Here is a 14,899-nt window from a genome sequence, read left to right as displayed (position 1 = left end):
CAGATTTTTAAAATAATTCACAGAAGACCTGCTTTTTGCTCTAAATACGTTCAACTCTTCTATTTCTACAAAATATCCAGAGGAAAAAGCCAAGTGCACTGAGGATGAAGACATTTTATTCATGGAAGAAGCAGTCCAGTGTTTCCTCTACGCAGATAGCTTAAAAAACCATTTATTTCACCTGGTACTTGTGAACTTCCTAAAAATTCTCTATATTTTAAACTTTAATTACATGTCAAACAAACCTGGCTTCAAAACCCCTAACCAACCCCATGTTTATACACTATTAAAAAATACAAAAATATACTCTTCTACGAAAGAGTACATTTTCATATTGTCTACCTTTTTTTTTTTTTTAATTTGGAGTTCAGTTTTCATTTGTATAGAAATTAGCATTTGTATAGAAATTAGCAAAATATGTCTTAAAATTTGCTTGAAGTGTCTGCATACATAACTCCAAGAAATAAGAAGTTCATTTTTGACTGGCTTCCTGCAACCTGAGGTCCATAGTAATATTTTCTTGTAAATTTTCAGGTTGTCTTCAATGTTCTTGCATTCCTTTACAAAACTGTGTTTCTGTTACTAACAGACTGTGTGATCATAAAGGATGGGCAGTTCCTGGACAGAATTCCCACTGGCATCAATGGAGAACTCCACTTAAATTCACACACATATGGCCCAAGATATCTTTTGATTATGCAATAAATGTGATGGACAATTCCACAGGAGTATATTTCAGAACTGATAGGAACTGATACCAAGAATTGTTTAAAAAAGCAACAACTTTATTTCACAGCTACCTGCTAGAAGCATGGCTAGTATATAACTTGACAATATTTATGATTTTCTTCTAAATAATGTAGTCTGATTTCATTAACCAGCTGTCGCAGCAAAGTTCTGAGAAAACTTCTGGCATTGTTGCACATTTTCACAATTATTTGAACATGTGAAAGACACAGTCTTGTATGCAACTCTGAAGCATTTATTTAAGTTCAGGAGAGATGAAGGGAAATACATTACTGAACAGTCAGGTGGGTTTTTTTTTCCTTTCATGTGCAGTTAAAATATACTATAAAAGTGACGTGAGCATTTTTCTTCCCAATGAGAATGACTTTGGAAAAAAAAATCAACTTTAATCAAGAAGAATATTAGCTTAGAATGTTAAGGCTCAAAGTGAACATTTTTGCATTGAAAATAATGAGGCAATTTTCAATGAATCACTTCTCCAGTATTAACAGTAGAAATGTTTCATTAGGTTTTGTAAAGACATTTTTCAGAAACTAGTGCTTTTAAACCTGGTAGCATGAAGAACCCAGTTCTGGAATGCATCTGCATTCCAGATTTATTGGTTGAAGTACCTACAATTGCTGCAAACGATTGGGACTGGCGGTTGTTCACACATTGAGATGCAAACTGCAGTGTGTTTTTGCAGTGTGTGCTCTCATCTCCTCATGTTAGCAGATGTGAGGGTTCCCAAACCCCTCTGACTTTATGAATTCCCACATGAGGCATTCGGAAGGGTTGCTCCACCTTCCATGTGGGACTCAGTCCGGTGGTTTTAGGGCAGGAGGTCCAATGACACCAGTGCAGCCCCATCTGTAATGCTGCTGCAGGCTGGCTTGGCATCAGTCTGGACCAAAAGTTTAAAGCAGGAAGAAAACTTTCTGAAATCTAGAATTGCAACACCAAAGATGTCATTTCTGCTGTAGTGTGCAATAAACCGTACCTCTGATTGGTTGTACAGCAAACCAGGACTGGCAGGAAATGGGAAACCAAACAAACCTACAAGATTGTGAATCAGTGAACACTTGAGAGGTTCCAAACACGAGCATTCCTGTATCACACTTAGCATTGTGCTCCACTCTGGGGTGGTTTCATGGGTTTTGCAGGTTAAGAACTAGCAGTGACTTTAGGGAAGGTGTAACACGTCTTTTCCACCACTTAGCACAAAGGTAATTTTGGTGTTGTTTTCTTGCAAGTTCCTGTGATGAGCACATCAATAGCACTTGTCCAGCAGCACTGCCATCCATTCCCACAGCTGCCTTTGCAGGCTCTCTGCACGGGCTCAGCACACAGGGGGGAAATGTCCTGTGGCATTTATTTAGGGAGGAAAATGTAACACCTCCAGGCCATTTGGGACCAGGGTATGAGCTGGTTTTCATCTGAGCTACTGAAAGGAATTGAAATTGCTGGCTTCTGCATTTTTTAGGGAAATGTAAAGAGTTTTGTTCTTTTTGTTAGGAAATACTGTTTGGGGAGAGAATATTATAGTTCAGCTATAGTTCATTTTTCGTGATCTACCTTCAGTAGCACGACTCTCACTTAGATTTCTGGGGCCCCTTCTTGAATGACTAAGGATTAATCCTTCTTACTCAGATCTTTGGGAAAAGTCTTTCAGCTTCTTGTCCTCCCACTTCCAAAGAACTGAACGGACATTTTAAGAAACATTTCACCACATAATGGTCAGCATGTCAGCTCAGCTGATAACGATGACAGTTTGGGGACACTCCTCTGGTATTGCAGAGAGAAGGTGAAGAGAGATGGTTTGCCCTGTGCACTGTGCACTTTGTCTTTCAATTTGCACTGAGTTTTTGGGTGTGATGTCTGAGAGAAGCACTGCTCTGTCAGTAATACTGATCAGTATATTTCCAGCCCTGGTAACCTGGTATTTCCAGTGGGGAGTACCAGATTCCTGTCTTCTACACTGTGTGAAGAGCTCTTGGAGCTGGCCTTGCCTAATGGGTTGGAGCCCAGCAAAAAGGAAAAGTTTGTGCTCGCTTGAATTCTGAGTTTCTGCTCAGCTGACAGGTAACCTAATCCAGGTGGGATATCTAGACAGGCAGCGGGAAATAAAATAATTTAGGAAGTGCGGAGTGATTTAGGTCTGAAAGAAGCTCAGGGGTTTATCTGGTCCAACCCCTCACTGTCAGCCAGGAAAGAGCCACAGGGAACTTCCAAGCAGGCAATCTCTTGGCTAAGCTTGTGCTGATGGCCAATATACAACCTGGAGTATTTGAGTTCAAAACCTGCTCTCTGCTTTGTGAAATGATGGCATGACCAGGGCTGTAGGTGTGAGTTTGATCTTTTGTGTCCTAATTTCCTACCTTTCCATTTCCCAGCAGCACTGAATTAAGCAAGCAAAATCCAATAACTTTTCTTGGATTGTTTTTCCAACAGTAGTAACTAATGTGGGAAACTTGAAATTTTGGGAGTAGTTTTGGAATCCTTAAGCCATTCTAAGAACCAAAAGAAGGAAACAGGAGCAGTAGATTCTCTGTCCTAGAAGATCAGACCCACAGAATGTCTTAGGGTTTGCATCTCATTACTGAAGTCACTTAACTCAATGCATCTCTTTCAATAGCCATGAGTTTTATTTTGTTTGCCAGGGAAGAGGTACAATGTGGGCAACATCTGCTTTCCCTTGGAAACCCCTGTACCTTGTTTTAACCCTTAGGATAATTCTGGGTTTTATCTTTCTGGTCTGTCCAGGCTTGAGTTGCCTGAGATTCCTAACAAAAGCATGAGAGTTATAATGATGGTGTTGTTTTATGGTGTTCACTCAGGTGGGAAGTAAAACAACACAAGAAATTCACTTCCTCTAAATCCTGAGGGAATCAACAGTTAGGAAACAGCAGAAGCTCTATTTGTGGGAAGCTCAATGAAAGACATTCTCTTTCTCAGTCTCTGGCTATATCCAATATTCTTTTGCTCTTAACATAACTCTTCATTGTTTTCTTTGCATATGGACTTTTTTTTTAAGTTAATATTTTAAATTTTAAGAATCCCCAAAAATAGTCTAAAATGAAAGCATCTGTTAAACTTTTTTCCATCTCTGTGACTTTGATCATGACTTTGTGGCATTCTGCAGCCATGTTGAAAGCAGTAAGTAAGGAGTGCTTGAAACCAATGTCTACAGAGAGGGTTAGGAGTAATTTAAAGATGCAGGAAAACATCTTAAACATTCACAGATTTTAACAGCTGGGGGTATTGATGCAATTGTACAGATGCCAAATATATTTAAATCAATCATTAAGTGTTGTCACTTAATACCTTCTGTAGATTTTTCAATCATTTGCCTTATTTATTACTACTGTTGGGTTTTTTTAGCTTTTTGCATATGACTGTTGCTTAACTTCTTAACTCTTGTATATTAACAGAATTTTCTGTCTTCCTATTAGACACCACACTTGTGATAATTTCCTACATGGTGGTAAAAGTTTACCAGGTCACAATTCCTTTCCATTTAGCTATAAAATGAGTTAGATGGTAGATGCACATTAAAAATTAGGAAAAAGAAACTGATATTTGAAAGCCATGAAGTGACAAGTTTGGTATCATCCATGTTAAAGTCAGAGGATCACTAACATGGTGAAGAAAAAAGTATGAAGCACATCTGGTAAATAATTTCAGCTATGGGCTCAAGAGAACATGCTTCAGACAAGAGGAATTTCCATTTCCTATGTGCCTTATGCACATGCCTTGTACCTTATTTTCTGAACCCTTACACCAAGAATACACAGTTCATAGAGTACACACACACACAGATATAAATATTCAGGGTATACAGCTGTACCTACATGAATTGCTATATATACCTAGTCTGGAGTTCAAAAATTCTAGAATAGGCTGGCATAATAATAATAATCATATATAAAAATGAGTTACATCTTTTCCATTTAACTTGTGCTCTGTGATTATTTGGCATGTTTTTTTAAGTTACATTCAAAGTCTTGTTGTTTACCCTCATTCAGGATTGGTGTTACTGTAATGTCAGTGTTTTCACTGGCAGTATTCCAGTTAATCTTTACCATGGCAGCTACAGTGCAGTAGCTCGAATTCAAGAAGTAAAAGTGGTATTGGCTTTTAGGTGCTGAAAACTATGTTTACCATGTAATTCTTAGCAAACTACACAGTACTGAATTTATTGCACAACACTCCATACCACAATTATCCTGCATTAAAATCATATGCAAAAGTCTTGTACCATATGTTACTCGCAGCACTTGCAGCAGCAGAACACTTAATTACAAACAAGTTGCTTGTAAACCTTGAGCACGGTGAGTTGTACTTCTTTTTGTTTTTATTATTTATTTTTCACAGTTCTGAGTACCTCCGCAGGCGCACCTGGAAGGGGTGTTTGTTTTTCAGAGTTCTTCGCTCTCCACCAGCTTGTGCCTGGGGGCTGAGAACAGCACGGGGCTCTCGGCAGCAGGGAAGGCACAGAAGGAGTCGAGTCCCTGGCTGGTGACGGAGGGGTAGCGGCTGCCCCCGGGCCACAGCCTCAGAGCCTGCGGGATCTGCCGGTGCCACTGGGCTGCAGCGACACAAACACAGACACAGCGCGCTCCAGAGACCCTGGCTGGGCTCTCAGGGGGGCAATGGACACCCATCCACACACGGGAGGAACAATGGACACCCATCCACACACCAGAGAAACAATGGACACCCATCCACACACGGGAGGAACAATGGACACCCATCCACACACGGGAGGAACACTGGACACCCATCCACACACGGGAGGAACACTGGACACCCATCCACACACGGGAGAAACAATGGACACCCATCCACACACGGGAGGAACACTGGACATCCTTCCTCACACGGGAGGAACACTGGACACCCATCCACACATGGGAGGAACAATGGACACCCATCCACACATGGGAGAAACAATGGACACCCATCCACACACGGGAGGAACAATGGACACCCATCCACACACCAGAGAAACAATGGACACCCATCCACACACCAGAGAAACAATGGACACCCATCCACACATGGGAGAAACAATGGACACCCATCCACACACGGGAGGAACAATGGACACCCATCCACACACGGGAGGAACACTGGACACCCATCCACACACCAGAGAAACAATGGACACCCATCCACACACCAGAGAAACAATGGACACCCATCCACACACGGGAGGAACACTGGACACCCATCCACACACGGGAGAAACAATGGACACCCATCCACACACCAGAGAAACAATGGACACCCATCCACACACCAGAGAAACAATGGACACCCATCCACACACGGGAGGAACACTGGACACCCATCCACACACGGGAGAAACAATGGACACCCATCCACACACCAGAGAAACAATGGACACCCATCCACACACCAGAGAAACAATGGACACCCATCCACACACCAGAGAAACAATGGACACCCATCCACACACGGGAGAAACACTGGACACCCATCCACACACCAGAGAAACAATGGACACCCATCCACACACGGGAGAAACAATGGACACCCATCCACACACCAGAGAAACAATGGACACCCATCCACACACGGGAGGAACAATGGACACCCATCCACACATGGGAGAAACAATGGACACCCATCCACACACCCATGTCACAAGTGCACCTCATATGGCTCTACACATTATTTACTATCTGTATTTTCTAGTATTGATTAGTAGTGCTGCATTAACATTTCAATATAATATATAATTATATATTTAATATGTAAAAATATTAAATAAATATATATTTAATAGACATAGAATGTATGCATTTAATAAATGTAGTTTTGTAGTTAAAGGGAACTTTTGTATTTAAAATAGGAACTATGTGAGTGGGGGGTTATTTTAAGAAAGGAATGAGGTGCTTGCACCAGATAGCAGCCACAGGACACCTGAATCTTTCAGGGAAAGAGAATTTATTGCTCCATTATCAGAAGAAGCTGACTTCTTCCTGCCTGGCTAAGGATTGAAGGTGCCTTAGGATTAGGAGGAAGAAGCTGACACTGCCCAGACAGAATCCTGTGTTTGAATGGAATTTATGCATCATGGATGAGGTGAATGAATATGCAACAGGCTGTTGCTTTTAAGGGTCAATCCTCTGTTAACGTGGGGCCTTTTTCGGGCTTGTGCTGCCCAGGAAAAGGTACCCAGACATCCGTAACCTTTGTTTTTATTGCCTCATATTGTCCTAATCAAAATTGTCCAAATTATTATTACTCTAATTCTATTACTATTTTCATAACCATTTTATTACTATTCAACTTTTAACAATTTAAAAACAAGTGATTGGCCTTTTCACAGCCGGGAAGTTGCTCCCAACATCCCTGAGGAGAGCACAGCATTGAGCTCTCTGGGTTAGGGTCTGTTCTTTCAAATCTTATCATTGGCATTGTTTTTATGTTCAGCAATTTTCCCTTGAAGTCTACAGATAAGATTTCATCCCTGTTCAATTCAGTGGCAGTGTTTGCATGGATTTCACAAAGTCCAGAATTTAGTGGTTGAATCTTTGGAGCCTTCTCCAGAGCCCTTGCAATCAGAACTAGAAACATACATAGCATGAACAGAGATGAACAAAGTGGCCAGGGCTCTGATTCTGTTCTGCTTCATCCTCTGGATGGCTTTTCTTCAAGGAAGTGATTGCAATTTTTATTGCCATGTAGTAGTTACAACTACTAACATGTTTTCTAGAATTTTTTTTAAATACTGAAAGAAATGTATTCCAAAGACACATATTCGGTAATTTTAAAGTACAATTCTACATGCTCCCATATGCTAAAATTTTGTAAAAATATTTTATTACATAATATCTAGTAGTTGCTATCCCTAAAACACTTCAGACAAGGGAAAATTATATTATCTTTGCCAATGTTTATCCATATGGGTCTGCCCCCCAATTAGAGAGACATATCTGTCAGCAGTTAAAATGAAAAGGGTATGAAAATGGAAGTCAGGTTCAGGCTCCAATGCTCTCAGATAACTTAGTGTGGGAGACAACAATCTACATGTTAAGCATTGACAGGACATATCTTTCCATGCTGAATTTTAACCCTATCTATCTGGAAATAATTTAAAAAGAGGCTCCTTTTTTCTTGCAGTCCCAATTTTGTTTCTACTTGAAGTCATTATTATTTTCCTTTGCATGCAGAGTTGCAAATATCAGACCACACCTACCATCCCTCGACTCCACCCATGCAAAATAGCACAAAGAAAAATTACTTCTGTCACTCACTTTGGGGTATGAGTTACTTATCTTAGAAAATGTGGTTGGAATTGGGAAGCATTTCTTGATTTCTGTATTTTTCCTGTTTGTGCCTTGAACCTTTCATTTGAAAATTTATGTCTTTCAGCATTTAGATACCTAAGGAAATTTTAAATTTTGTTTCACCTTTCTTAAATCAGCCTCCCCTCTCTCGAGCCTTCCATGTTGCCCATACCACCACAAGGTGGCAGGAGGCTGACAGAGATGTGCCGGTGACTCACTTCTCATATTAGCTGGGGTTTAAAAACCAAACTGGAAATATGAGTTTGAAAACACGGGCTCTTTGCTTTTTTGGGTTTTTTTAAAATGTCTGTTCTCATCCAACCTACCATAGATGTCCAGGCGGGCAGTGCAGGAGACGATGCCAGCTTCGTTCTTTGCAGACAAGGTGTACCAGCCAGCGTCTGCTTTCTTGGCAGGCTGGATCAGGAGGCACACATACCCCGTTGTGTCTTGGTGCATGCTGGAAAACAAGTGTTTGGGAATTAGTACTTCTCACGAGCACGTCCGCTTTCAGATTTTAATAAATGTATATCGAATATGAAGCAGAAATGTTGCCATCTCTGCTCCCAAAGAGGCAGCGGTCTACAGTCAATACATTTCCATGAGAAAATGACCAAGTGGGAAAATCAGAAAGATTTGTTTGGCTGACACTCTGAAAGAAACCTGCTTCACTGTTCACTTCCTTGGCTCTCCAGTGATCTGAGGCTTTGTGGCTGCAATTTCCAGCAGGATGTAACAGAACTGAGACTCCTCCGCTCTCTAGGCTGAGCCTCGTCCTTTTTATCAAGCCAAGTGCTTCTCTCATTATAAAGGAACAGAAGTGAGATGAGCACTTCAGAACACTTGAAATTCCAGGATGTTCTGAAATTTGAGATTTTGTTTCCATATGAACTGGAACGAAACCACGGGCGTGCAGGACAAGAGGACATTTTGTGCTCCAATAAAAAGTGAACATTTCACCCTTTGTTCCCAGCACTACACAATTTGCCTCGTGCTGGGGTGCAGGAGCTGCTGTGTGTCCCTGTTGTGCTACAGAAGCCTCTCTTGGCTTCAGGCAGGAACCAGAGAGCTGGGACAGGGACAGGAGGGGTGATGCTGCCCTGGGTCTGTCACAGCCACTGGAGCCTTTGGGGTTTCTGCTCTCAGCTGGCTGGGATAGCAGAGCTGTCACAGCCTTTATCCTTGCTCCTGTGGGCTGGGAAGGTTTCCCTTAGCCATTCCTCTGCTCAGCTGAAGCAAAATTTGTTTTCTAACCTTTTGTGAAACAACTGGAAACGTGGCATTTTAGGAGAGTTGTTGATTTTCCAGCGACTACAACATGTGTGTGTGTAGAACCACGATCCCTATGAAAGGGGAACATCTTTATGTATGTAATCATAAATTTGCTAACGGCAGACTCAATTCCCTCCTCCCGATTATAAAGGTATTAATATTAAACAGGACAGGGCCCAAACCATAGAGCCTGTAGGCTGCAGAGGGTCAGGGTTAGGTGGGGATTTTGGAGAGTCTCTGGGTGGTGACCATAAAAGAGTTTTCTAAGAATGCTTTCCTTGTGCCTGGTGTCCATCCCTGAGCAGCTTGCTGCACTCACAGCCTGTGTGGGAAGGGATGGGGACTTCTTGAAGCTGATCTCAAAGATCCAGTGACTGCAGCAAGTTGATACTTGGAGCCAAGTGAAATAAAATACTAAAAATCAGATAGATGCTGAAGTAGAAATATTTAAAAAAAAGAAAACACTTCACTTATCATTAATTACAGCCAGGCACATTATTTCATCAGCTCTTGTTTTTGCAAAAATTAAAAAATAGTGCTGCATTTGGCTGCAAGAGGTGAACCTGAACTTTGTTGTATTTTGTAAGCATGGATAAAAGGCTTTACCTTTGTTTGTGACCAACTTTGTTCAGTTTCTTTATTTGACATGATAAATTCTCTGTTATCCATGCTCTGGGGCACTGAAACTGTTCTGAATTTGAATTCATACCTAGTTGGAAGTAAAGTGGGAAAACAGAGCTTGGAGAGAACAAGGTGCTGCAATGCACTGAGGTACCACATCAGGGTGTGTGTGGTAAGGGGATCCAGCACCTGCAGGGCACTGAGGTACCACATCAGGGTGTGTGTGGTAAGGGGATCCAGCACCTGCAGGGCACTGAGGTACCACATCAGGGTGTGTGTGGTAAGGGGATCCAGCACCCTGGCAGCCTGCAGCCTCTGTCCCACTCTCTGAGGCACGGCAGCGTCGTGCCTTTGTTCTGAACCAAGGAACAAACCACGGGGAAGCAAGGCTCGTGCAGCTTTCTGTGGGTGAAAGGAGCTGCTGCCCAGCACTGGGATCTGCACTCAGCACAGACTTTTCATGGAAGCTGCTGGTCCAGGCACAGGAAATTCAGGCACGGTGTCACGGTACCTCATCCTCTCTCTGTTGGATGGGATGGTCTCATTGTCCTTCTTCCAGAAGAATACGGGAGGTGGCATTCCCACAACTCTGCACTCCAATCGGACAGGGTAGCCTTCTGGAACTCCACAGTTCTGAAGCTTCTCCAGGAACATGGGGGCTCTCTTGACTTCCTTTGCTGCAAAGAGAATTATTCAACAACAGGTATTTCATTCTTTGTTTCTCTTTGAATAGCATGGGAGAGCATGATTAAAAGTTATTCTTGTGACAGCAAAATAGGTTGTGAATTTGTAGTGGGATGTTGGAAGGGAAGTGAATTGCCATGATACAGCCTCTGTAAGGGAACATAAAGTAAATAATAGGCAGAACTGATGTTCATAAAAGAATATATGCATGTCTAATGAGTCTAAACATACTACCATTGCAGAAAATGAATGCCAGATCTATAAATTTCAATATCTCACATATTTTAAGGCTTTATTAAAGAGCAATATTCAGATTAATTTTTTTCTATTTAAAAACATTTTTAAACCAATAAAATTTGGGCTGAAATCTGGAATACCTCAACATATATATTATGAATTCAAACCCTAAGGATTTTCTGGGGAGAAAGTGAGGATGGGTGATAATGAGGCAGAATTCTTCTGGCACTCTCTTAGTAGCAGGACTCATCTGAGCACCAGGTGCATTTCTGTGATGGTGTTCACAGGGGTTCTTGGGTGAGGGAAGAGATGAGGAACGGACTCCATAATTCAGAAGACTGATTTATTATTTTATGGTATATATTACCTTAAAACTATACTAAAAGAATAGAAGAAAAGGTTTCATCAGAAGGCTGGCTAAGAATAGAATAGCAAAGAATGATAACAAAGGTTTGTGGCTCGGCTCTCTCTCTCTGAGCCAGCTGACTGTGATTGGCCATTAATTAGAAACAACCACATGAGACCAATCCCAGATGCACCTGTTGCATTCCACAGCAGCAGATAACCATTGTTTACATTTTGTTCCTGAGGCCTCTAAACTTCTCAGGAGGAAAAATCCTAAGGAAAGGATTTTCCATAAAAGATTTCTACAACACATTTCCCTCATCAGCTGGGGAGGGAAATACACAGGTAAAAATTACATGTCTGTGTCTACAGCTGTGGGATTTTCCTACTCTTAGTGCATCAACTATTTATTAACTATGAACTATAATTGTCTGTAGGTGAGTTTGAAGAAACACATGCAGATAACGTCATTACTGAGGTGAGTTTTCCAGCGCTCCTTACCTACAACGGTGAGCTCCAGGCTGAATGAGTTCTGTCCTGTCCTGTTGGTGGCCAGGCAGGTGTAGGTGCCAGCATCACTCAGGGACAGGGGGTCGATGAGCAGGGAGTGCACCCCTGTCTCTCTGACCAGCATCTTGTGCCTGCTGTCGGGGAGCACGGCTTTGCCGTTCAGCAGCCACGTCAGCTCCGGCGTGGGCAGCCCGCTCACCTGGCACACAGGGAACACCTCCAGGCTGGGTGCCACTGGGGCACGCAGCTGGGGAACCTCACAGCCAGCCCTTCCTGCAAATGCCACCTGAGTCGTGCCAAAATCTACACCAGAAATTTATTTTTATAAATTATGTCTCGGGATTTGTTTGTCTGCTGACTGCTTCCGAAAGGGAGAAACCCAGAAAACAAACAACTAAAGAGATTTAAAAATACATTAAATAACTACATTTTTCTTAGTCAAAAAGGAAGAAACTTAGAAATATGAAATGACAATATGAGATACACAAAAGACTCTCTATATTCTGCTAAAATTATTTCTGGTTTTGTTTCTCTGCTGACTGCTACTGAAAGGGAGAAACTCAGAAAGCAAAAAAGTAAAAAGATTTAAAAGTACATTAAATATCTACATTTTTCTTAGTCAAAAAGGAAGAAACTTAGAAACATGAAATGACAATATGAGATTCACAAAAGACTCTCTATATTCTGCTGAAATTATTTCTGTTTATGTTTCCCTGCTGAGTGCATCTGAAAGGGAGAAACCCAGAAAACAAATGAGTAAAAAGATTTAAAAATGCATGAAATATCTACATTTTTCTTAGTCAAAAAGGAAGAAACTTGGTTTGAAGTATGAAATTAGAATATGAGATTCACAAAAAACTCTTAATAATTAGCTAGTTTTCCTTTTTTTGGTGCTGAATAGAAATCTAATTCCTTGATGTAAAATACTACAGAGTTTAAAGAGTTTAAATACAAATTACTTTGTATTTTGTAAAATTTGATGAAGAATGATATAATACTTCATAGCTGTTGAACTTGCATGCTGTAGAGCACTACAAATTAGGTGTTTTTTGCAAGATTAGACTGTTTTGTAGTATTAAAAACCTTTTCAACAGGGAGCAGTACTTACTCATGTCTAGAATACTGCTTTCCAAACAACACTTTACAAAGCAGAGACAGAGGGAAGTGGAATTTTCTGAGTGGGGACTGCTCTCTCCCAGCTCTGTGCAATGCCAGGCATGCTTGAAGGCCTCACAAGCCCTGCCAGGCCAGCAGAGCTGGGAATAACCAAATTCTCTGGCATGCTCCTTGTAAACTTCACATCGTAAATTAAGTATAATGAGTCTTGCTCATCCTCAGGGCATTAACTTGTGCCTCAGAGCCTCTCCCCTCTTTGGTCAGGGTCAGCACTGCCACCTTTGCTGCACTGCAGGGACATAGAGGGTTCCAGAAGAGCTTGGGGCAGATGATTCTCCTGAAGGTGTTCACTATTCACTCTGTGTACTCTAACCTCTGACAGCTCTTTCATGCCAGGATTTCAATCAGTAAATTGGGATGTTCCTGCCTCTGTGCATGCTGGGGAAGCATAAAATGAACTGGACTGCATCCCCTCTTTTCAGGGAGTACTAATCTTAATTCAGTCCAGTACAATGGGAACATTTGTTTGAACACCAAGCAATCCTCTTTCTTTGCTGCATCCTCTCTTTCTCATGGTTTTGTGCTATTCTGGGTTATGTTTAAGAGTCTGGTAATGGAGCAGAACTTCTGGAGTTCATACTGGTAAAAGACACAGCGAGCACATCTAGTAATTTGGACAAGCCTTCTGTTTCTGGGTTGTGTTTTCTGTGTTCTTCATCCCATGGAATATTTGCTCAAAAGAAATCCCTGGAATCAGCTCAGAGACAATGGCATAAAGAAATAGTTTTGAAAATGAAGCGTCCAGACTTTGAATGGAGCTCATGCATGCATTCAAGAACGTGAGAACACTGCACGTACAGAGGGAGGTAAAGTGAGAGTGACCAGAAGGAGCAGTCAATACCTTACAATCCAGCCTGCAGAGCCGCCCCTCGTGTGCCACCATGTCCCCTGGAGCCTGCAGGAAGTGTGGCCTGAAGAAGCGTTCCTGCACGGCCTCTTTGTCTCCCTCCGGCACCCGGGGCCGTGTTCTGCAAAGCAAAAATCACATGGCTCTGCTTGGAAGGCAAGCTTTTCCCCCCAGTGCTTAAAAAAAAGGAGGAAATTGAGGAAAAGGATTGAGGAAAAGGATGGAGAGATAGCTTGAGTTACATAAAAGGGCAGGAAGAAATGGACTGATTGTAATTTAATTCTTGCATATTTTCATTTAGAAAGATTATCCAGTTAACTATATCATGTAGTAGCCTTGGATTCCCAAGCCAGCCTTTACTTATTTTTGCTTTTTTTGGCTGAATTTCATTTTGCTAATCCATCCCTTGCCTTTAGCTCCACTACAACAAGTAAATGAAATCGTACTTAGACTTCCCTGTATTTGAGGATGCCCTTCAAACACATAGAAGTGACCTGTTGGGAGGGAACTGCTGCTGTTATTTCCACTTTATGACTGAGAACTGAAGTTCAATGAATGCAGTGGCTATTTCGGATGCCTTCATTAAAAAGGATAAAGAAGTTCTGCAGGACTTTTTTCTTTCACCTGTGAGGCTGAGTTGTGGATATTCGTCCCCGAAAAGGGACACTCTGAACCATCAGGTGTCCTGAACAACTGATCCTCCCCTGCAATTCACAATGGAAACACAATTAATAGTTGGTTAACGGCTTATTTCGTTTTAAAGTATAAATATTGAGCCTTACAGTGCACTAGGATTATTTTTACAAAGCAGCTGAGCTATAGTGAGAACACCACTTCCCCAAAGCAAATGCTGTCGGCCTGCAGTTGAGGCAGGGCTTTCCCAAACTCTTCCAGGCTGTGCCAATGCATTTGGCAGTGGTGCTTGTCCCTGCTGATTTTATTTATTCATGCCACAGGTACCGTTTGCTGGTACCTTTGTACTGGCCTGCTTTAAAATGCAGCCATATGGAAACTGAACAGAAAAATAATTTCAAAAAAGAGAAACTTTTAAACTGGAAAAAGTTGCCTGATGAATGTACTTCTAAATAAACAGCCAAGCTAGCACATGGGGTCAAGGAGAATGGTATAAGGGAATGAGACTATTTGCAGATCCGTATCTTTG

At 41.7% G+C, this 14,899-nt stretch overlaps 1 protein-coding gene across 1 annotated transcript in view; it reads right to left on the bottom strand.

Annotated features, from left to right (window-relative positions):
* Positions 1 to 764: 764 nt before the first annotated feature.
* The window catches only part of MYPN (myopalladin), a 58,516-nt gene continuing 44,381 nt past the window's right edge, over positions 765 to 14,899 (bottom strand). Inside the window, exons 15-20 of the mRNA XM_059476902.1 lie at positions 14,362 to 14,441; positions 13,732 to 13,858; positions 11,706 to 11,913; positions 10,450 to 10,615; positions 8,372 to 8,505; positions 765 to 5,314 (exon numbers count right to left, since the gene is read on the bottom strand). Of these exons, the coding sequence (XP_059332885.1) occupies positions 5,145 to 5,314; positions 8,372 to 8,505; positions 10,450 to 10,615; positions 11,706 to 11,913; positions 13,732 to 13,858; positions 14,362 to 14,441 (885 nt within the window). The 3' untranslated portion in view covers positions 765 to 5,144. The remainder of the gene's footprint in view (positions 5,315 to 8,371; positions 8,506 to 10,449; positions 10,616 to 11,705; positions 11,914 to 13,731; positions 13,859 to 14,361; positions 14,442 to 14,899) is intronic.

Source organism: Ammospiza nelsoni, chromosome 8 (assembly GCF_027579445.1).
Source record: "Ammospiza nelsoni isolate bAmmNel1 chromosome 8, bAmmNel1.pri, whole genome shotgun sequence".
In the NCBI taxonomy this organism is placed as follows: Eukaryota; Metazoa; Chordata; class Aves; order Passeriformes; family Passerellidae; genus Ammospiza; species Ammospiza nelsoni.
The sequence above is the reverse complement of the archived record's forward strand: the minus strand, read 5'-3'. Positions and strand labels throughout refer to the sequence as shown.